Source organism: Giraffa tippelskirchi, chromosome 8 (genome assembly GCF_054371585.1).
Source record: "Giraffa tippelskirchi isolate mGirTip1 chromosome 8, T2T-mGirTip1v1.2.pri, whole genome shotgun sequence".
In the NCBI taxonomy this organism is placed as follows: Eukaryota; Metazoa; Chordata; class Mammalia; order Artiodactyla; family Giraffidae; genus Giraffa; species Giraffa tippelskirchi.
The window spans coordinates 26997286-27020349 of NC_137282.1; the positions used below are offsets into that span (position 1 = coordinate 26997286).

The 23064-nt window shown below is 41.3% G+C and overlaps 1 protein-coding gene across 1 annotated transcript in view; it reads left to right on the forward strand.

The window, feature by feature from the left end:
* LOC145518095 (uncharacterized) overlaps positions 1-23064 on the forward strand; it is a 574529-nt gene that overhangs the window by 524833 nt on the left and 26632 nt on the right. Inside the window, exons 17-18 of the mRNA XM_081521690.1 lie at positions 9890-9955; positions 16223-16935. Coding sequence (XP_081377816.1) covers positions 9890-9926 — 37 coding nt within the window. The 3' untranslated portion in view covers positions 9927-9955; positions 16223-16935. The remainder of the gene's footprint in view (positions 1-9889; positions 9956-16222; positions 16936-23064) is intronic.

Below are 23064 nucleotides of genomic sequence, written 5' to 3' on the forward strand. Positions count from 1 at the left end.
TTTGGCATGCTTTGAAAAAGAGTGTCTTCTCCAAGTTCACTAAAATCTAAAATGAATTAGAGGGTGATTCCTTTGAAGATTTTATTTTAATTCTCTGCTAATCATTCAAATTTCCCCCCAAAGGAGTTTAATATATAACTAATTTTAGAATTTAAGAGTGATTAAATACCCAATTAAATTGAACAATGAAAGTATAATGTAACAGAAATTAACAGTGTGTGGAGGATAATATTTTGGAGGTTTTTGATGTTTGATGACTTTTGTTTGCTTCTTTCTTAACACATGAAGCATTTCCCTGTATTATAAGTACAGAGTTACTTTTCAGCTTTACAGTCCCCTTCTGGACAGCACTGTGATGCCAACGATAGTTTCTATGGATTAAGCTCCCTAGGTAGAATAAATACAGATATGTAGAGATAGAGATATAGAGATATAAATGTGTATATTCACATATGTAATCAGATGACCAGGTAAATTGAATACACACATATGTATGACATATACACTGTTATTATATAATTATCACCTATGTTTTCACAGGTCACACAACTAACCAGAGTAAAAATATCCCCATAAACAGTTGTAATAGTAAAATATTTACAAAATCATTTCCTCAGGGATGCTTATACCTCAGGAGTCTGTAACAAAACTCAAAAAGAAGCCAATGTAGCCAAGTGTGTATCCTTCAGGGATGGTGTGAATGGCAAACAGAATGGCTTGTCCTCACTTGTCTAACATATGGCTGATGTCCCTCACCATTCAGGAGTCCCGTCTTTTCCAGGCATTGGCCTTGTGGTTTCCTTGACCACAGATTACAGTTTTACCTGATGCAAGCCCTGGACCACATCTGGTTGTACCGCATGGTGTTGCTCTCCCTGGATGGGCTGCCCTGAGCTTGGAAGGGCACAGGGAGCTTTAGTGACCTTGCTTTTCCATGCATTCTGTGGCCATCTCCCTCTTAAGGGCTCAAACACAAGTCTGTGATGTGGGTAGGGCAGGGAAAAATCCGAGCAAGGAAACCACAGAAGTGAGCTCTCTCACCTTGACACTTAGGACCTGACTTGCGCACTTAGAAATTCTCCTGCTACTGTTGTGTTTTGTTTTTTTTTTTCTTTCTGCTTCCTGTCCATGACCGAACACATCTGAATTTTCTGGGGAACTGAGCTCAGGCTCAAAACTTGAAATACTCTCCCCCGTTACCTATTTTAAATGTATTTTTTCTAATATATGATGATGGAAACAGGAAATATGTCTACATTAATGCAATTTTACCATGGAGACAATGTATTCTGCTTCAGGGTCACATAGCAACCTTAATGCGATATGCAAAGCCCAGGTGATTAAGAGAATTAATAACCACAATGCAAAACAATCCGTTATTTCTCTATATCCAGTCAAAAGTATTGTTGTTCAGTCGCTAAGTCATGTCTAACTCTGTAACTCCATGGACTACAGCAGGCCAGGCTTCCTTGTCCTTTGCTGTCTCCCAGAATTTGCTCAAATTCATATCCATTTAGTCAGTGATGCTATCTAACCATCTCATCCTCTGCTGCCCCCTTCTCTTTTTGCGTTCAATCTTTTCTAGCATCAGGGTCTATTCCATTGAGTTGGCTCTTTGCATCAGGTGGCCAAAGGATTGGAGCTTTATTTTCAGCATCAATCCTTTCATTGAGTATTCAGGGTTGATTTCCTTTAGGACTGACTGGTTTGATCTCCCTGCTGTCCAAGGGACTCTAAAGAGTCTTCTCTAGTACCATAGTTCGAAAGCATCAGTTCTTCAGTGCTCAGCCTTCTTTATGGTCCAACTCTCACATCCATACACGACTACTGGAGAAACCATAGCCTTGACTAGATGGACCTTTGTTGGCAAAGTAATGTCTGTGCTTTTTAATACGCTGTCTAGGCTTGTCATGGGCTTCCCTCATAGCTCAGTTGGTAAAGAATCTGCCTGCAATGCAGGAGACCTGGGTTCGATTCCTGAGTTGGGAAGATCCCCTGGAGAAGGAAATGGCAATCCACTCCAGTATTCTTGCCTGAAAAATCCCATGGACAGAGGAACCTGGTGGGCTACAGTCCATGGGGTCACAGGAGTCGGACACAACTTAGCAACTAAACCAACACCACCAGGTTTGTCATAACTTTTCTTCCAAGAAGCAAACGTCTTTTAATTTCATGGTTGCAGTCACCATCTGCCATGATTTTGGAACCCAAGAAAATAAAATCTGTGACTGTTTTCACTTTTTCCTCATCTATTTTCTGTGAAGTGATGGCACTGGATGCTATGATCTTATATATATATATATAAGTTTTAAGCCAGCTTTTTCAGTCTCCTCTTTCACTTTCATCTAGAGGTACTTTTGTTCCTCTTCACTTTCTGCCATTAGAATGGTATCATCTGCATACTAAAATTTGTTGATATTTCTCCTGGCAATCTTGATTCCAGCTAGTGATTGATCCAGCCCTGCATTTCACATGGTGTACTCTGCATTTAAGTTAAATAAACAGGGTAACAGTAAACAACCTTATCGTACTCCTATCCCAATTTTGAACCAGTCAGTTGTTCCATGTAAGGTTCTGTTGCTTTTTGACCCACATACAGATTTCTCAGGTGACAGGTAAGGTGGTCTGGTATTTCCATCTCTTTAAGGATTTTCCACAATTGTTGTGATCCACACAGTCAAAGGCTTTCTCCTAGTCAGTGAAGCAGAGGTAGATATTTTTCTGGAATTCCCTTGCTTTCTCAGTGATCCAATGAATGTTGACGATTCAATCTCTAGTTTCTCTTTGTTGTTGTTGGTCAGTTGCTCAATTGTGGCTCTTTGTGACCCCATGGACTGTAGCATGCCAGGCTTCCCTGTCCTTCACATCTCCCAGACTTTGCTCAAACTCATGTCGATTGAGTCAGTGATGCCATCCAACCATTTAATCCTCTGTCATCCCCTTCTCCTCCTGCCTTCAATCTTTCCCAACATCAGGGTCTTTTCCAGTGTCAGCTCTTCAATCAGGTGGTCAAAATATGGGAGCATCAGCTTCAGCATCAGTCCTTCCAGTGAATATTCAGGACTGATTTCCTTTAGGATTGACTGGTTTGATCTCCTTGCTGTCCAGGGGACTCTCAAGAGTCTTGTCCAAACCACAGTTTGAAGGGATCGATTCTTTGGCACTCAGCCTTTTTTGTTGTCCATTAGCCCCATTGTAGAGCCACTGGGTAGGCGACACACAAACTGGAGAACAGTTATACCAAAGAAGTTCTCACACTGCTGTGAAAGTTCTAGGACCCACAACAGACTTCCCAACCTGGGGATCCAGCAAAGTGACTGACTTTGAAGATCAGCTCCCCTATGACAACCTAGTTTCTCTGCCTTTTCAAAATCCAGCTTGTAAATCTGGAAGTTCTTGGTTCACATACTTGCTAAAGCCTAGTTTGAAGGATTTTGAGCAAAACCTTACTAGCATGTGAAATGAGCACAAATTCTTTGGCACTGTCCTTCTTCGGGATTAGAATAAAAACTGACCTTTTCCAGTTCTGTGGCCAATGTTCAGTTTTCCGAATTTGCTGACATATTGAGTACAGCACTTTAACAGCATCATCTTTGAGGATTTGAAATAGCTCAGTCGGAATTTTGTCACCTCCACTAGCTTTGTTCATAGTAATGCTTCCTAAGGTCCATCTGCCTTCACAGTCCAGGATGTCTGGCTCTGGGTGAGTGATCACACCATCATGGTTACCCTGATCATTAAGATCTCTTTTGTATAGTTCTTCTGTGTGTTCTTGCCACCTCTTCTTAACCTCTTCCTGCTCTGTTAGGTCCTTACTATTTCTATCGTTTATCATGTCCATCCTTGCATGACATGTTCCTTTGATGTCTCTGATTTTCTTGAAGAGATCTCTAGTCTTTCTCATTCTCTTGTTTTCCTCTACTTCTTTGCATTGTTCACTGAAGAAGGCCTTCTTACCTCTCCTTGCTATTCTCTGTAACTCTGTATTTAGTTGGGTATACCTTTCACTTCGGAGAAGGCAATGGCACCCCACTCCAGTACTCTTGCCTGGAAAATCCCATGGACGGAGGAGCCTGGTAGGCTATAGTCCATGGGGTCGCTAAGAGTCGGACACGACTGAGCGACTTCACTTTAACTTTTACCTTTCATGCACTGGAGAAGGAAATGGCAACCCACTCCAGTATTCTTGCCTGGAGAATCCTAGGGACGGCGGAGCCTGGTGGGCTGCCGTCTATAGGGTCGCACAGAGTCGGACACGACTGAAGCGACTTAGCAGCAGCAGCAGCAGCACCTTTCACTTTCTCCCATGCTTTTCACTTTTCTTCTTTCCTCAGCTATTTGTAAAGCCTCCTCAGACAACCACTTTGCCTTCTTGCATTTCTTTTTCTTTGGGATGGCTTTGTTCACTGCCTCCTATACAATGCTACAAATCTCTGTCCATAGTTCTTCAGACAGTCTGTCTACCAGATCTAATCCCTTGAATCTGTTCATCACCTCCACTGATAATCAATGGACTTGATTTAGATCATATCTGAATAGCCTACTGGTTTCCCCGCTTTCTTCCACATTAAGCCTGAATTTTGCAATAGGAAGCTGATGATCTGAACCACAGTCAGCTCCAGGTCTTGTTTTGCTGACTGTATAGAGCTTTTCCATCTTTGGCTACAAAGAAGAATATAATCAATCTAATTTTGGTATTGACCATTTGGTGATGTCCATGTGTACAGTTGTCTCTTGTGTTGTTGGAAAAAGGTGTTTGTTATGACCAGTTCTCTGGGAAAAACTCTGTTAGCTTTTGTCCTGCTTCATTTTCTACTCCAAGGCCAAACTTGCCTGTTACTTCAGGTATCTCTTGACTTCCTACTTTTGCATTCCGATTCCCTGTGATGAAAAGGACATCTTTTTTTGGTGTTAGTTCTAGAAGGTCTTGCAGGTCCTCATAGAATCATTCAACTTCAGCTTATTTGGCATCAGTGATTGGGGCACAGAAGTGGATTGCTGTGATGTTGAATGGTTTGCCTTGAACACAAACTGAGATCATTCTTTCTTTTTTGAGATTGCACCCAAGTTCTGCATTTCAAACTCTTTTGTTGACTATGAGGGCTAATTCATTTCTTCTAAGGGGTTCTTGCCCACAGTAGGAGATATAATGGTCATCTGAATTAAATTCGCCCATTCCCGTCTATTTTAGTTCACTGATTGCTAAGATGGAAGTGTTCACTCTTGCCATCTTCTACTTGACTACTTCCAATTTACCTTGATTTATGGACCTAACACTCCAGGTTCCTATTCAGTATAGTTCTTTACAGCATCAGACTTTACTTTCATCATTTGTCAACTCGGTGTCACAGAGACTTGAGTTCCTGCAACAAAGAGTAGGTTTTCATGTGACTGTTGGAAATAGGGCTTTTACTAGACACAGATTGCTTCCTGAGTAGGGTACCACACTGAGGAATTTGGGTTACACAAAGAATTCCAAAGCATATGAGAGATGGTTTGTGTAAGGGAAAAGATGGTATGTTGGAAGAAAATGTGTCAGTAAGTTGATCATGCCAAGCCCATAGCAAAAGAGGCATAGAGTTGAATGCCTCTGAGGCCAGCATAAGATGTCCAGTAAAAACCCTATTTCCAACCATCTACATTTGTCTGGCACTGAAAATGTCCTTGGATGTAGGATGTTTAGTGCTAAAACCATGACAGTTGCTCATCCTAACCCTAAACCAACTGGAAGCTGTGCTAAGTCACTTCAGCCATGTCCAACTCTTTGTGACCCCACGGACTGTAGCCTGTCAGGCTCCTCTGTCCGTGGGATTCTGCAGGCAAGAATGCTGGAGTAGGTTGCCATTCCCTTCTCCAAGGGATCTTTGCCATCCAGGGATTGAACCTGCATCTCTTACATCTCCTGCATTGGCAGGCATGTTTTTTACCTGTAGTGCCACCTGGGAAGCCCCAACTGGATCTTAGTTGGGATTGAAACAATCGGTAAAAAGAAATTATAAGAAATTTATAAAGTATATATACACAAAGCAAGGACTAGAAGTTTCTCACCAATTATCAATTTTATTTCTACTTTCTTATTAGAACCATCCAAAAAGTAACTTAGGTCTTAGAACTCTTTGTACTGCTTGAAAGGAATTCATCACCTAAATTCACTTGATGCTTCAAAAAAAAAAAAATGCTATGGTTCATTAACTCACAAAATTAGCTGAAAGGGCTCCAAACACCCTTATAATGCAGGGAAATTTACTTTTTTCCTTACTCAAAGTATTTCTTTTTAGATCAAAGACATAAAACTTTGTACATTATTGTGATTTATCAAAAATCTCATATTACACTATTTTAATGGAATAAAATATATTTAAGATCACTCGTGTACTTTTGCTTGCTTATCATGTCAAGCATTAAGAAATGTAGTTAACATGTATGTCTGGCCTTGAAGTTAAAAAATGTATTAAGGTATTTCATTTGACTTACATATCAAAAAAGGTTTTTTGTTTATTCAGGAAAAACTTAATATCATACAAAGAAATCTCAGTGTGTCTTTTACAAAGACTTCACATTCAGCTTAATTTTATTGTCCATATATGGGCTTCAAATTGTTTCATATTTAATTAGAAAACTACTTTTTTCTAAATACAAAGTATCACCTTTTTACAAATTAATTTTAGTAAAGTCATTTAGTGAGTTAACTCTTAAATATTCTATTGTTGACTTAGATTTAAGATTTCTGACCACTATAAGCGGTGCCTGAAGTTTAAGGAACAGGGGAAGAGAGTTATGTAATAGCATAGTCACTGAATAAGGAGTGAAGACGAGTGCTTCCCGAAACCCTCAGCTGACAAGCTGCTGCTGCTGCTGCTAAGTCGCTTCAGTCGTGTCCGACTCTGTGCGACCCTATAGACGGCAGCCCACCAGGCTCCGCCATCCCTAGGATTCTCCAGGCAAGAATACTGGAGTGGGTTGCCATTTCCTTCTCCAGTGCATGAAAGGGAAAAGTGAAAGTGAAGTCGCTCAGTCGTGTCCGACTCTTAGCGACCCCATGGACTGTAGCCTACCAGGCTCCTCCGTCCGTGGGATTTTCCAGGCAAGAGTACTGGAGTGGGGTGCCATGACAAGACTATATCTTAAAGTGAGAGGTCTGCTCAATTTTTACTTTCTCTGCCTATACGTTCATTATTATGGAATGCTCCATCCATTCAGCTATGGAACATCAATTCCTAATAATTGTGATAATTGAGTTTTCACATAAGCCAGTGTCTCCCTGGTGGCTCAGATGGTAAAGAATCTGCCTGCAATGCAGAAGACCTGGGTTCGATCCCAGAGTTGGGAGGATCCCCTGGAGGAGGGCATGGCAACCCACTCCAGTATTCTTGCCTGGAGGACCCACATGGACAGAGGAGCCTGGCGGGCTATAGTCCATGGGGTCACAGAGAGTTGGACACGATTAAGTGACTAAGCACAACACAGTGTCTCCAAATAGAAAGGCAAACTGACGCACTGAATCTGAGAGAAAGCTCCTCAAGCCTTCCAAATGTATTTCCCTGTTTTTGTTTGTGCTTGTTATGATTCAGGAGCCTTTTAAAAAAATTGTTTTTAGGTTGTCATCATTTAATTTACTGAGTAACTTGGTCCAAAGAAAGGCCAAATTATTTGGTCAAAAGCAAGGCCAAAATAGAAAGGAGAAACACAGTGACATCCTTGTTACTGTGTATATTCAAGTTGAGTTTTTATTGATCACTGGGAGTCAAAACAAGTTCTTAAAAAATAGAAGGGAAACACGTGGAAGAACTTTCTGGACCAGGAAGAGACAGAGACCACTCTCTGTCTGCTACTAAATAATGTCAGGTCTTTGATTAATTATTGACCACACTCATCTTAAAACCACACTATAAGCTTGTGAAAAATGTATTTCCTAGTCCAGCTTTATCTACTCCAGGAGTTAGTTTTTGTTTTTGGTTAACAAACTTTTCTTCAAGAAAGACAAAACAGAACTATATGTAATATATGTTTTCAAAACCTTCGTCTTTCCACTGCATGATCATCATGCTCTGTTTTGTGAATTTTATTCTTTGTGAATAATATTTATTTTTAACAATTTGTCTCATTTTGCCAACAAAGGTCCATATAGTAAAAGCTATGATTTTTCTAGTAGTCATATATGGATGTGAGAGTTGGACCATAAAGAAGGCTGAGCACTGAAAACTTGATGCTTTTGAATTGTGGTATTGGAGAAGACTCTTGAGAGTCCCTTGGACTGCAAGGAGATCAAACTAGTCAGCCCTAAAAGAAATCAACCCTGAATATTCATTGGAAGGACTGATGCTGAAGCTGAAGCTCCAATACTTTGTCCACCTGATGTGAAGAGCTGACTCACTGGAAGAGACCCTGATGCTGGGAAAGATGAAAAGCAAAAGGAACAGGGGACGGCAGAGGATGGATGGTTAGATAGCATCACTGACTCAATGGACATGAATTTAAGCAAACTCTTGAGAGATAATGGAGAACAGAGGAGCCTAGCCTGCCACCGTCTGTGGAGTCACAACGAAATGGACACCACTTAGTGACTAAACAACAAGTTTGAGCAAGTTCTCAAAATGAGAATATTTTAGGAATGCAATCACAAGCAGGAAAATGAGGAAATTGATGACAGGGAGTATGTTTACTCATTCATGAACTTATAAGTATTGACTGAGCATTTACCATATTCCCAAGCACTGCTGAATGGGGATATAGTGGTAAACAAGAGGAATAAGTCCCTGACCTCTAAGTAAAGATGAAGGTGGGGGAGTTTGTCAGTGTGCCACAGCAAGCAACAAAGATCAAAACCTTCTTTCTGGTTGTCCGCAGCCTGAAGGCTGCATCTTTCTACCCTAAACAGCTCAGGCTGTCTATAAAATCACTGCTGGTGATACTGAAGAGTGAAGATGCTCAGAGCAGAGAGCTAAGTGCAGCAGACTCTTGCCAGGTAAGACAGGGAACGGCATTACCTCCAGGGTAACCAGCAGCTGTGGTCCATGTTTGCCAGCGCACGATGGAAAAGGGCTTCTTTAAGGCACTGTTTATAGGATGAATCAGCAGTGGTTACTAGGCTTAACTTTTTGAGTATTTCTGGCAGGGAGGCCGGACAGGCCATTCAGGCATGATAAAGGCTCTGAAATAAGTGCAATGTGAGGTCATCTATATGGATGGGAGGGGGCTTCCTTTTAATACTCAAGTAAAGTAAAGTAAATTTCTCAAAATTCCACCTTCCATAGGCACAGAGTCTTTTTCTCACTCCTCGGTGGATCGTCTTCCTCTAGGGCTTGAAAATAGGATTGCTTTTCACTCACCTGCCTGAGACCTTCCTTTCTACCCTCTCCTGGGCCGTGACCATTGCTCCACTCAGCCTTGGCGGTCTACCCACTGTGCTGTGGATCACAGCCTGCACGCAAGGAGTCCTGCCTCCTGTCTGAATTCCCCAAAGTTCCAGCAACACAAAGCAAGTGTGTTCCTTCATGTGTTTTACGGAGAATATTTAGAAAAAATAGCAGGTTACTGTTCCTAGAGATGTAGCCACCTTTCTCCGCTAAAGGAACTTTCATTGTCCATGTCCCTCCAGTGGTCCAGGAAGCCTGCCATCTTGCGGAGCCCCTCTTCCCTTCCCCTGTCTACCATTCCAAAGTTCTCCTTCCTACACGTGCACCTCCAGGCAGCACTGGCACACTGCAAAATTCCTGTTACTTTTTTAGAGTTAATTTATGTCCTAATAGAGTGGATAAAGTTCCTATTACTTTATTTGGCAGAACAAGGGTATGATGGGATCCAACTTACATTGGTTTGACTTACGATTTTTCTACTTACAACGTTGTGAAAGCAGTACCTTGAATTCTGAATTTTGATCTTTTCTCAGGCCAGCAAGCGATACCTGGTACAATCCTCTTCCATGATCCTGGGCAGTGGCAGCTGCAGCTTCCAGGTGGTAAACAACCAATACCCTTAAAACCATTGTTTTCCACGTTCACTCCAATGTACAGTATATTAAAGGAGACATTCAATACTTTACTGCAAAATAGGCTTTGTGTTAGATGATTATGCCCAACTCTAGGCTAATGCAAGTGTTCTGAGTGTGTTTAAGGTAGGCGAAGCTAAGCCATGATGTTCAGTAGGTTTGTTGTTGTTGTTTGGTCACTAAGTTGTATCTGACTCTTTTGTGACCCCATGGACTGTAGAGCGCCAGGTTCCTCTGTCCATGGGATTTCCCAGGCAAGAATACTGAAGTGGGTTGCCATTTCCTCCTCCAGGTGATCTTCCCACATTCAGTAGGTTAAGTGTATTAAATGCATTTTCAATTTAAGGATTATTTTCAATTTATGATGAATTTCTGAGATGTAACCCCATCAGAAATCAAGGGAGATTGGTAATTCTTACATAAAATATTTCCACTTAGGTAATCCCAGGAGCTATTACACAAAGCAAGTGATCACACTGGGATGTTATCATGATCCATATTTAAGCCATTCAAATAGTAAAGCATGTATCTGTAAAATCTCATTTTAAGAAATACTTCTCACAGGCCATATTTGGAAATCTAGTGCAAACCTTCTTAACCTTAGACCCCATATTTGATAGAATGTAGAAGCTAATGTTTCAATAGCATTTGGTTTTGCCAGGTTCTTTGTTTCAAAAGATCCCCCAACACATACCACATCAACTCTGGGAAGCACACAGAGATTGCTTGAGAATGCCGAAGATCTGGGAAGTTTATAGAATAGTCTAAGTTGTCCCCATAGAGTTAAAGATGAAAAGAAATGAACAAGCTAGAGCATACACCTATACCCAGGAGATCATCTAGCTTGGTGAGGGGCGTCTCCTTTCCCCAGGAGAGTCTACTCCCCAAGCAAGCAGACATTTAGGACTGTGTGCTGGGGAAAGGGGGGATGCAAAGTGTATCTACCAGCTGCCCCTCATCTTTAAGAGGAAAAGTTCTTTCCTTTGCTCACAAGGCTTTGTGATACTGTGATTTATAGTAAAAAAAAAAAAATTATATTTAGTGTTACTTTCTGGCACAGGGCCCTTAAAACCTTTGAAAATTCCTAAGTGTTGAGAGCGTAAAGATATCTTTTGTTATGGACATGAGGTGACTGGTACTCTAAGGATGGGAGCTGGTTTCCAAGAGACAGTCTTGTGACTGGAGGGTTGGAACTTTCAGTCTCATCCCCCGGATTCCCAGAGAGAGGAGAGGGGCTGGAGGTTGAGTTGATCAGCAGTGGCCAATAATTTAGTCCATCCTGTCTGCAGTGAAGCCGCCTTAAAAAGATCATTGGAGTTTGGCCGGCTCTTGGGCCGGGTAGAGCATGGAGGTTTGGGGGCAGTGATGCTCTTGCAGAGAGGACAGGAGCTCCTTGCCTTTTTCCACACTTGCTCTATGTATGTCTTCGGTTTGGCTGTTCCTGAGTAATTTTATTATTGATAATCTGGTAGGTAAGATGATTCTCTGGGTTCTATGAGCCCCTCTGGCAAATTAATTGAACGCAGCGAGGAGGTTGTTGGAACTTCCCATCTGTAGCCTATCAATCAGAAGCATGGGTGACAACTTGGATTTGCCATGGACATCTGGAGTGGAGGGCAGCCTTGTAGGACTGAGCCCTTGACCTGGAATTTCGACACCATTGGCTGATACAGATGGTGTCACAATTGATTTGAATTTGTAGGACACCCAGCTGGTGTCAGGGAACTGCTAGGTGTGGGGCAAAGACCCACACGTCGGAATTGAGTGTGAGGTCTTAGGCTTCTTTCTGGGCTCTCATTATACAACTGTGTTCTCAAGAAGATTCTCATCTTCAGCTGAAAATAAGCTAAAAATTAAGGCTGATTTTTGTCTGGGAGGCAAAATAGAATAGTGATTAAAGGCTTTAGCTTCAGAGTCAGAATGTCCAGGTATGAATTTTGGACCTGACAAAATTCTATGGCATTAAGGAGCTAAAACCCTCCAAACTTTAGTCCTTTCCTCAGAAAATGGTCATGCTAATTGTATTTACCTCATGGGATTGCTGTGAAGATAAAATGAGATGATGCAGGCAAAGAATTTGGCACAGTGCAGGATGTAGAGTGAGCATAAATATATATTAGAAATTATGTATAAGGACCTTATCTACCACTCTTTAATTTTCTTCGGAAAATCTGAGTTCTTTATGTTCCACTTCGTTAAGAAAGAGACGATTGGAGTCTAACAAACTGAATTAATGACTTTGAGCAGAAAAACTCAAATTGATTTGAACTAAAAGTTTCCAACAGTTGGAATGTATTTCATGTCTTCAGAATATAGACTTTATAAAGACAAATGGAGATGTTTTAGCTACAGGATTCTGAGTTAGCCCACATTTTTCCTCCCAATCATGCAGTTATCCTCTAGTATTTTTAAAAATTCCACAGCCAAAGTTGTCAGCTTGAAGAGATAAAGACCTCTCTCTTAGTCTTTTGTTGTTTTTTTTTTGACTAAAATGGTTCTAAAAGTTAACTGTCATCATTATGAAAGTAGAATTATTAATGGACTCTTGAAGGATACACATAAGGAAAAATAAGTCCATGTACATATTTCTCATCTGGCCTCAAAGAGCGATCATTTGGTCACAGCTTGGAGTCAGCCATCAGCTTCACCATGGAAAGAAATGACCTATTTCACTTCAGTATTTCTCACTGAAGATTAAAATATATGAAAGTTTAAAGGTGTCTGGATAGATTTAGGCAAAGAAATCTGAATAAATATAGAGGTGAACTCTATGAAACTTTATAAAATGATGATAAATGCATTTCAAAGGCATGCATTTTATTTACAACTTAATATATTAAAATTCTATAAACATTGTATTGTAGCCTTTGCTATCCCATTTCCAGGAAGCAAATACAATTGCAAAAAATCCATCTTAGATTTTTTTTTTTTTGGCATCAAATTCTTTATTTATTTATTTAATTTAATTTATTTATTTTAGTTGGGGGCTAATTACTTTACAATATTGTAGTGGTTTTTGCCATACACTGACATGAATCAGCCATGGATTTACATGTGTTCCCCATCCTGAACCCCCCTCCCACCTCCCTCCCCATCCCATCCCTCTGGGTCATCCTATTGCCCCAGCCCTGAGTATTTGTCTCATGCATCAAACCTGGAATGGTGTCTGTTTCATATATGATAATATACATGTTTCAATGCTATTCTCAGAACGTCCCACCCTCACCTTCTCCCTCAGAGTCCATAAGACTGTTCTATGCATCTGTGTCTCTTATTCTGTCTCGCATATAGAGTTATCGTTACCATCTTTCAAATTCCATATATATGCGTTAGTATACTGTATTGGTGTTTTTCGTTCCTGGCTTACTTCACTCCAAAAGTCTACAAGCAATAAATGCTGGAGAGGGTGTGGAGAAAAGGGAACCCTCTTACACTGTTGGTGGGAATGCAAACTAGTACAGCCACTATGGAGAACAGTGTGGAGATTCCTTAAAAAACTGGGAATAGAACTGCCATATGACCCAGCAATCCCACTGCTGGGCATACACACCGAGGAAACCAGAATTGAAAGAGACACGTGTACCCCAGTGTTCATCGCAGCACTGTTTATAATAGCCAGGACATGGAAGCAATCTAAATGTCCATCAGCAGACGAATGGATAAGGAAGCTGTGGTACATATACACAATGGAATATTACTCAGCCATTAAAAAGAATACATTTGAATCAGTTCTGTTGAGATGGATGAAACTGGAGCCCATTATACAGAGTGAAGTAAGCCAGAAAGAAAAACATCTTAGATTTGTATTTCATGAATGATTCCCTTTTTTTTTTCCCATCTGGATTGAAAAGTAAGGGCAGACTTAATTTCTTTTGGCTGTATCTTTAAAACAACTCCTGGAGCAATGAGATTATAACAATGGAAAATCCTCAATTGATCAGAGACTCCTGTTCCTCTCTCTGCTTCCTCAGCCTGGATTTCTCAGGACCCAGCCAGAGCAGAAAGCTACTTCCTTGGTAGGATGCCTGCCTGCTTGCTAAGTCGCTTCAGTTGTTTGTGTCCAACTCTTTGCAACCCGTCAGTCCTAAGTTTTAAAAAATCTAAAGCTTTTCTTAACTTGTTTATATTTTCACCCTTGTGAAAGTGTTAGTTGCTCAGTCACGATTGACTCTTTGCGACCCCATGGACTGTAGCCCACCAGGATCTTCTGTCTGTGGGATTCTCCAGGCAAGAATACTGGAGTGGGTTGCCATGACCTCCTCCAGGGGATCTTCCCGACCCAGGGATTGAACTCACCTCTCTTATGTCTCCTGCACTGCAGGTGGATTCTTTACTGCTGAGCCACCAGGGAAGCCCCTTGATAGAGTGAGGGCTTGCATATCTGTAGGATGGGACCACTGCTAAGAGGGGAAGTTACTATTGCTTTCCTTGCAAGAAACCAGCAGATTCTGGAGTCACCTTCTACTTTCAAGCATCCTAACCCACTTGGCATCCAAGCCAGGAGATGGCACCTCTAACACTTGGTTTTTGAACTTCACACTTACCTCTTCATGATTTAATTGTTTATGTTTCCAGAAGAGTTGAGGGAAATAAAGTGACACATCGAAAATAATTTAAAAACAGCACCGTATTACAAATTGATGCTGTGTATAACTAAATACCAGAATGAGCACTGAATTAGGAAGTTGAGTGTTTAAGGACCAAGGTATTTGAGAGAATGCTTGATCTTTGAATTGAGAGAGTTTTCTGGAGATTGGTGAAGCTGAACATAGGTGAAGAGGAGCGTGCACACTGAGGACTCAAAGACTGGGCGGTGTAGGATGGAGCCAGAGTGGAGAGGGTATGGATCGACAACCAGACAGAGGCGTTTGGGTTTGATAATGCAGAAAATATGAAAAACTCAGATGTTTTTGAGTGGGAAAAGCCTGACAAAGAGCCGAATGGCAGCGTTAACTCTCAAAATCTGTTTTCCATTGTGTAAACATTGATGTATTTGTGCACTCACATATTACAGATATATCATGCAAGGAAAAATGTGTTTGAGGGAGGAAATAAACAAATGTGTTATTGACATTCTTAAGTGAGAATCTCAATTGGCATTAACATTAAAAGCATAAACCCTTCTTTTCAAAGTTTGCTTATAATCCTTCCATTTGCGTTAGTTCTGGCAACAGCAATGACAGCTCCATCTACAGCATGAAAACAACAAAGGTACACAGCACAGGAGCTACGGTAATCGAGAATGCAGGTGAAATAGACACTGGCACGACTTGGCTTTTGGTTTAGAATTCTATTCTTAATTCTGCAGTCCTAAAATGCACAATCTAAAGAAATAGAAAGGAGCCTACCATCTAGTGGGGTTCACTGGGCAGTGTAGGATAACTTCATATCCACGGAAGCTGTGGCAAACACTGGCTTCCCAGAGGGGAGGCTGGACAGCACACTCATGGATGCTGAACCAGATTCAGGACTATGCCAAGCAGAGGATTGTGAGGCACCAAGTTATTTGCAGGCCAACAACAAAAGGCACTGTTATCACATCGTGAAGTCTGGCTCACCACTGTTGATGAACGAGGACTCTGGCCCAAAATACAAAAACGGAAGTGATTTTCTAGAAATCTTGCTTTATATTCATATTACTGCATCTCTCAGGGTTTCTAAAATGCTCAAATTTTTTATGTACAAATACATTTAAAAAGTTACAATTGGATAGCATGTTATAAAAACATCATGCATACTATGTATGTATTTTTTAAATTAATTTCTTATACAGTTGTTAAAACACAAATTTTGTAGCTTACTTGCTTAATACACCTGAGATTAAAGTGCTTAGAATGCTTTCTGTTTTCCTGGTATTAGAGAGGACAGCCAGAATTCATGTTCTCAAATCAAGGCAAAAATATCTTTGAGACAGTATGGTTGTTATGTGAGTTTTCCCTTTTAGTGCTTCTTTTAAAAGTTTCAGTTCACCTTTAAAAATTAAAGTCCACTGACATGCAGAATGATCATAAAATAGATGTTTCATTGTTAGGGTGGAAACTTTCTGTAATTAGGTTTTAATGAAGTTATTTTAAATGGATATTTCAAAACCTGAGTGGGTGTGTTAATAACGTGCTAATATATGCAGGTGGTAATGTCTTTTCTCCTATTGATTGTGAGTGAATCACGCTTTTATCGAGATTTGCCCCTTTCATTTCTTCCTCAACACCCTCCTTTTTTCTCTTCACCGGATAGGCATTCAAGTGGCAACCTTGAAAATACTTCTAACTAGGAACAAAGCTGTGAAGCCCCATCCTCAATGGGCTCCAAATCAAAACTTCCACTGTTTACATCTTTACATATTCTGTCCACATTAAACTTTGGATGTCAGACGGCATAGATGCTTCGAAAGGAACCTGTGGTGTGTCCTCCGAAGGGCGGGCACAGGAGACATTGCTTTGAACACTGATCCTTTAGCTTTCCTGACTCGTCGGAGGAGAGCAACAAGCAGGTGGATACAGGGAAGTCTGCTTGTTTCCGAAAAGCCAAGTCCCTCAATCGTTTCATCCAGTTTTCATTACTGGGAACTCGGGATTCTAACTCAGGGTAGCACACAGACTCTTTGGAGGACAGCTGGAGATGAGATTTGGAAGACTGCCCTCTCCCAAGAGTGCGCCATGGCTGGCCCACACAGCAGACCTTCTGACTCCAAAGTGTGTTTGGAGTAACAGGCTCGTGTAACAGGCTCAGCAGACTTCAGTGCTGACACGCAGTTACCATCTGGTTGTCTAGGTGCTGAGATGAGCTCCCGTCCCAGACGCCCACTGTGACCCGCCTCCTTGTTCCTGGTGCACATCTCCCATAGGCGTAGCCCTCTCACATGCCAGCTGTCTTCTTGTGATTTGTCTTCAGCATCATGTGGCTTCTGTGTGTTCAGGCTTGAGGCACCGGGGAGCTTTCAAGAAAAGGTAAGACATCTATGAATTGGATATATGTCATCATGGATATTTTCTTATACTTTATATAGTGTCAGGAGGACAGGCAGTAGCCATAGTTCTCTTTAATCCGCTGGCCAAACTTGGGTGGTTCAAGGTAATATCAATATATTCCATTTTCATGCCTAAATGCTACATTGGCATCAGTATATTTATGATAGAAATATACTGATCTGTAGAAATGAATTAGGTGACTACAGCCTCAGAACATAAGGGGGAAAAGTGTTATTTTGGATTTAAGTTGCAAACGCTAGAATATCCAGTGTAGTTTCAGTAGAACAATGTGCTATGCTAGTTGGTGTGCTAAAGTGGCACCAGGAGTGGAGCTAATCAGACTCACATCCTAGCTCTGTTACTTTTACTACGTGTGCAGTTTGGACTAGTTCCCGAGCTTGTCCAAGCCTCAGTGTCCCCACATGCGAAATGCTAATGTTGACTGTCTCCTGTGATTGTTTTGAGGATTTGGTGAATTATTATGTGATTAGATAAGACTCAAGAAGTCCTACCTGTTACTGTTATTGGATCAGGCAGTAACATTTGAATGGATCCCTGTTTGCAAGAGAACTTTGACTCAATGAAAGGCAAGTGAAACACATGCTCAAAGAAAAGCACATTCACTCTGCCTTCATAACAGATAAGGAGCTGGCAAATATGGCTAACGTACAGATAGAAAATGCAAATTCAACACAGTTGTGTTCTACCCAGCTTTCTAGTATCTGAGTGATTTAAACAGTCCCTTCTAAGTTAGCTTCATTTTTAAACGTTTTCTAAATGTTTAACCACTGAAGGGTTCTTTTTTTTAATATAATTTTATTTATTTACTTATACTATTTTTGGCTCTGCTGGGTCTTCATTGCTGTGCGGTCTTTTCTCTAGTTGTGGCAAGTGGGGGCTACTCTGTAGTTGCGGCGTGTGAGCTTGTCATTGCAGTGGCTTCTCTTGATGCGGTGCACAGGCTCTCGGATGTGTGGGCTTCAGTAGTTGCGGCTCCCAGGCTCTAGAGCACAGGCTCAGTAGTTGTGGCACTTGGGCTTAGTTGCTCCATGGCATGAGGGATCTTTCCAGATCAGGGATCGAGCTCATGTCTCCTATGTTGGCAAGTGGATTCTTTACCACTGAGCCACCAGGGAAGCCCCTGAAGCTGCTTTTGCAAACTTGGTTTTTGGTCTCTTATCCTCAAACTTCCCATACATACCAAGTCTATAGTACCTACCACCCTTCTTTGATCTGTAATTGCTGTCCCCACTTTCTTCTTAACATCTTTGCTAAGATGGGGGTTTGGGAACAAATATATCCCAAAACTTCAAAACAAGTATTTCAGAATCCTCAGAAAAATCCCCACATTATCTGTATTGAAACAGCACTCACTTGGCCCCAGTGCAGAACCCATCGTGGACAAAGGAATTGGAAAGTGTATTATTTAACGTGGGCTTGAGTTCAGCTGTAAAAAACCACACATAAACAACCACTGCAAAATGAGATGAAGTCCCTGATATTTAGCTATAGATGTAGGCGTGGTTCTCGCCAGGTGGGATCTTGCTCGGACAGAGCATCTCAGGTCGCTGGTGTTTCACAGCTTTTTTGTACCTGTTCAGGAAAGACATGCCAAAAATTTACACAGATATGGGCAGATGTCAGTGCCCCTCTGGATTCTTAATGGAAACCAACAATCAACAAGGCTACACATTCAGTTAGGAGAAGAGCCGAGAGTGACATTGCTGATCTGTATATCTAACCACACAGCAGCCCTGTCTCCACCCCCCAGCCTTTGTCACTTACCCTGCCACTGTACTGGCAATTTGATTCTGAATTTTGTCGACTGACATCCAGTTACCCACAAAATGCTACACTCATCCAAAAAAGAAAATAACAGTAGGTAATCTTTTTACTCCAAATATGAGCCTTATGTGAGAGTAACTTGATAGCATAAAGAAAAAATATGTAAACATATATATGTATACAAATATGATGTTTATCAATGTATGTCTTGGTCTTTGTTAGCTGCTGTAACAAAATACCATGGACTGGGTGGGCTAAACAACAGAAATTTATTTTCTTATACTTCTAGAGGCTATAAGTTCCTGATCAAAGTCCCACAGGGTCAGGAGAGCCATCTTGCTGGCCTGTACAACTGTGGCCTAACATGACCTTTCCTTGGTGAATGGAGAGAGAAAAAGAGTGAGAGAGACTCTTCTTATAAAGCCACCAATCCTATCAGATTAGGCCACACATTCATGATCTCATTTAATTTGTGTGAGTGTGCATGCTCAGTTGCTCAGTTGTGTCCGACTCTTTGCAACCCTGTCGCCTGTAGCCCACCAGACTCCTCTGTTCATGGGATTGTTAAGGCAAGAATACTGGAGTGGGTTGCCATTTCCTCCTCTAGGAAATCCTCCCAACCCCAGGGATTGAACTCATGTCTCCTGAGGCTCCTGCATTGGCAGGCAGATTCTTCACCACTGAGCCACCTGACAAGCCCTGAATTACCTCCTGAAAACTCAGTCTCCAAATACAATCACATTGGAGGTTAAGGCTGGGCTTAGTTATAGAAATTGGGGAGAGGGTGGTGGTGAACAATTCAGTCCATACTATGTAACCACTATTTTAAACCACTGTTATACAGATTTATTCAGAAAAGTAACACAATCTATTATAATTAATTGTCAGGTCATCTAACATCTAAGGTCTACTCTGTAGACCTTACCAAACCCCGTGTCTTTCATTTCTGGTCCTATCTCAGTAACAAGATAGCTTTTCTCATTGCATTTTCTCCTGTTAAGTTCAATTAACACACATAGCGTTATTTCAGCACTTGGTATTTGAAATCAACAACCCCCCCTTTCCCATGCCAGCCAGTTTCCTACATCATACCTGCCAGTTCTAGTTTATGAGATTTGAACTTGTAGTGCTTTTATTCTTCAGATTTCTCCAGTACCTAAATTTCATGCTAAGGTTCCTAAAGTTGTTTATCCTCCCAGCCTTCTGAGATCTGGAAGCTGTACCTAAGTGCCAGCCCCCTCACGCTCGTAAGTGTTTGCATTTCATGTCTGAAACTCAAGCTTCACACTGCTCTGAAGGCTCACTGATTTGTCAAAGGAAAGGAGAACTTATTCAATTGCAATCATCATATTTAACTCTGTCTCTGTGAGATTTTTCAGTTGCCAACCAGTTTATCACTTCTGATTTTCGTCTCTCACCAGTTTACTGAGTAACTCCCGTCCTGCTACGGCAATTAGCACGTGCACTCCCGGCCACCACACCTCCAAGCACGTGTACACCCTCTTTCTCAGGGTATGTTCTCCCATTACTGCCAAGTAGAAACCTCTTTTCAAAAGAAAGAGATTGCATCTCATTGGCCCCTTAGCCCACCACTCAAATATATACCCAGAAATTTTCATGAAACTCAAAAAAGCCTTTGGATCAAAGCTTAATGTGTTTCCTAGTTGGCAGGCAACACAACTTAGAATTTTTTATTAATTTTTTATTGAAGTATATCTGATTTGCAGTGTTGTGTTAATTTCTGCTATATAGCAAAGTGACTCAGTTAGACACATATATACATTCTTTTTTATATTCCTTTTCATTATGGTTTATCCCAGGAGATTGTATATAGTTACCTGTTCTATACAATAGGACTAGCTGTTTATCCAGTCTACATGAATAGTTTGTATCTGACTCCCAGCCTGGGGTTTTCGTAAAGATTTTTATGAAAAGTCACTGCAACTACCTTGACAGTCCTTACAGGCCCAGACTGATAATAGAACACTCAGCTCTATAGTTATATTATGATGTAGGTTTTATGTGTCTGGGAAGTCTAAATCTAGAAACCATTTTAGATGGCTTTGAGTTATTTGGGGAATAGTTTTAAAAACTTAAATGGTTTCTCAGTCACATCGAAGAGAGTATAAAAGCTTATTTATTATTAATCTCCAGGCCATTGTGACTTGATTTAATGCCTTTCCCTTCCCGAACTTCACTCACCTGACCACACCCCCAGCTATAGCTGAAGGGACCCATGAGAGGTGCTTGATCTACACTGGCCCGTGACACTGTTTTGTTTTAGAAAAGTAGGATTGAGAGAGGCCAGTCACTCTCCACGGGCCTTTTGAGCTCAAGGCCTGTAAGTCTAAGATCTGCAGGGTCCTCTTCTGCCATGAAGAGAGCCAAGTTACAGAGAAAAATGCTGGAAGCTGATGGGCAGAGAGAAAAAGAGTAAGGACCCAGGCAGCCCCCGAGGGAGACGGAGGGTGACTGACAGAATGAGCTTGGTTTCCACGGGAACTGCCAGCTGCTCTTTCCCCTGGATTCTGAGGCCCAGCTGCTAGTTCTTCACCTGAGCTCCATGACCTTCCCCTATATAGTGAGTTGAATGGTGTTATGGTCTGAATGTTCATGTCCACCCCCCTAATCTTATATGTTGAAAGCTTAATCTCCAATGTGATCATATTTGGGGGAAGGTTGAGGGGTAACTTAAGTCATGAGGCTGGAGCCTCATGAATAGGATCGGTGCCCTTATAAGCAGGGACATTACAGCGCTTGCTTCCTATCTTGGTTCCTCACCATGTGTGGACACAACAGGAAGAGGCTGTCAGCGAACCAGGAAGCAGCCCTGGATCTGCTGACACCTTGACTTTGGGCTTCCCAGCCTCTAGAACTGTGAGATTGAAATGTGTGTTGTTTAAGCCACTATTGTAATTTGTTATATCAGCCCAAACCAAAGTATATGGTGACCTCCCAAGAGATATGTCAACCTGCAACCTCAGAATTAATCCTATGTGGAATAAGAGTCTATGTAGATATAAGTCAAGATCTTGAGATGGAATCATTTCTGGACTAGAGTTGGGCTCAAATTCAGTGATAGATGTCCTTTTAAGAGACCGAAAAGGAAAAGAAAGAGACATAGAGGAGATGAGGGTGTAAAAACAGTGAAGAAGGATGGAGACACAGCTTGGAATGATGCTTAGACCAGCCAAGGAATGGCCAGGATGGCTGGGCACCCCCGGGAGGCTACATGAGAACCGGGCAAGGATTCTCCCTGAGAGTCTTCAGGGCCAGTGGTCCTGTCACTGCTTGATTCTGGACTTCCAGACTCCAGAACCATGAGAGAATAAATTTCTATTGTTTTAGGTCAGCTGGTATGAGGCAATTTGTTGCAGCAGCCTTAGAAAACGGACACACCTCGTAAATCTTTTACTTCATTCTATTTAAACTAACAGGGACAATGTTTAGCTTTACTAATAAGCAAAAATTATTTCACTAAGACAGAGGTTATTTATAAATAACAATTCCTTGACAAACACAATTTAAAATTATACTTATTGTAGGATAGCAAAATATTATTTTAAATAATGTTAACATATTGAACAAACTGCACTGCAGTCCGTGCTCTGCTTAGTTGCTCAGTCGTGTCCGGCTCTTTGTGACCCCATGGACTGTACCCACAGGTTCCTCTCTGTCCATGGGGATTCTCCAGACAAGAATACTAGAGTGGGTTGCCATGCCTTTCTCCAGGGAATCTTCCCAACCCAGGGATCGAACCCAGGTCTCCCATATTTCAGGCAGATTCTTCACCATCTGAGCCACCAGGGAAGCCCAAGAATACTAGGGTGGGTAGCCTATTCCTTCTCCCGGGGATCTTCCCGACCCAGGAATTGAACCAGGGTCTCCTACATTGCAGATGGATTCTTTACTTGTTAGATTATGTTCGATTATGATGTAGGTTTTATGTGTCTGGGAAGTCTAAATCTAGAAACCATTTTAGATGGCTTTGAGTTATTTCAGGAATAGTTTAAAAAACTTAAATGGTTTCTCAGTCACATTGAAGAGAGTGTAAAAACAGCTGTAGTCCATGGGGTCTCAAAGAGTCGGACACAACTTAGTGACTGAACAACAACAGTTTAACAAACTATTGAATCAAAACAAGGAGATAGTGTATACCAAGGACAATGACTACCCTGTAGTCACTGTTTGTCCATTTGACATGGGCCCAACCTCCAATGTAAATATTTTCCCTGCTGTTCTAAGATGGGAAGATTCTGGCATGCATTTAATTTTTCAGTTTGTTTTCTAATTATTCATGGAAATGATAATGCCTTTTTCTTT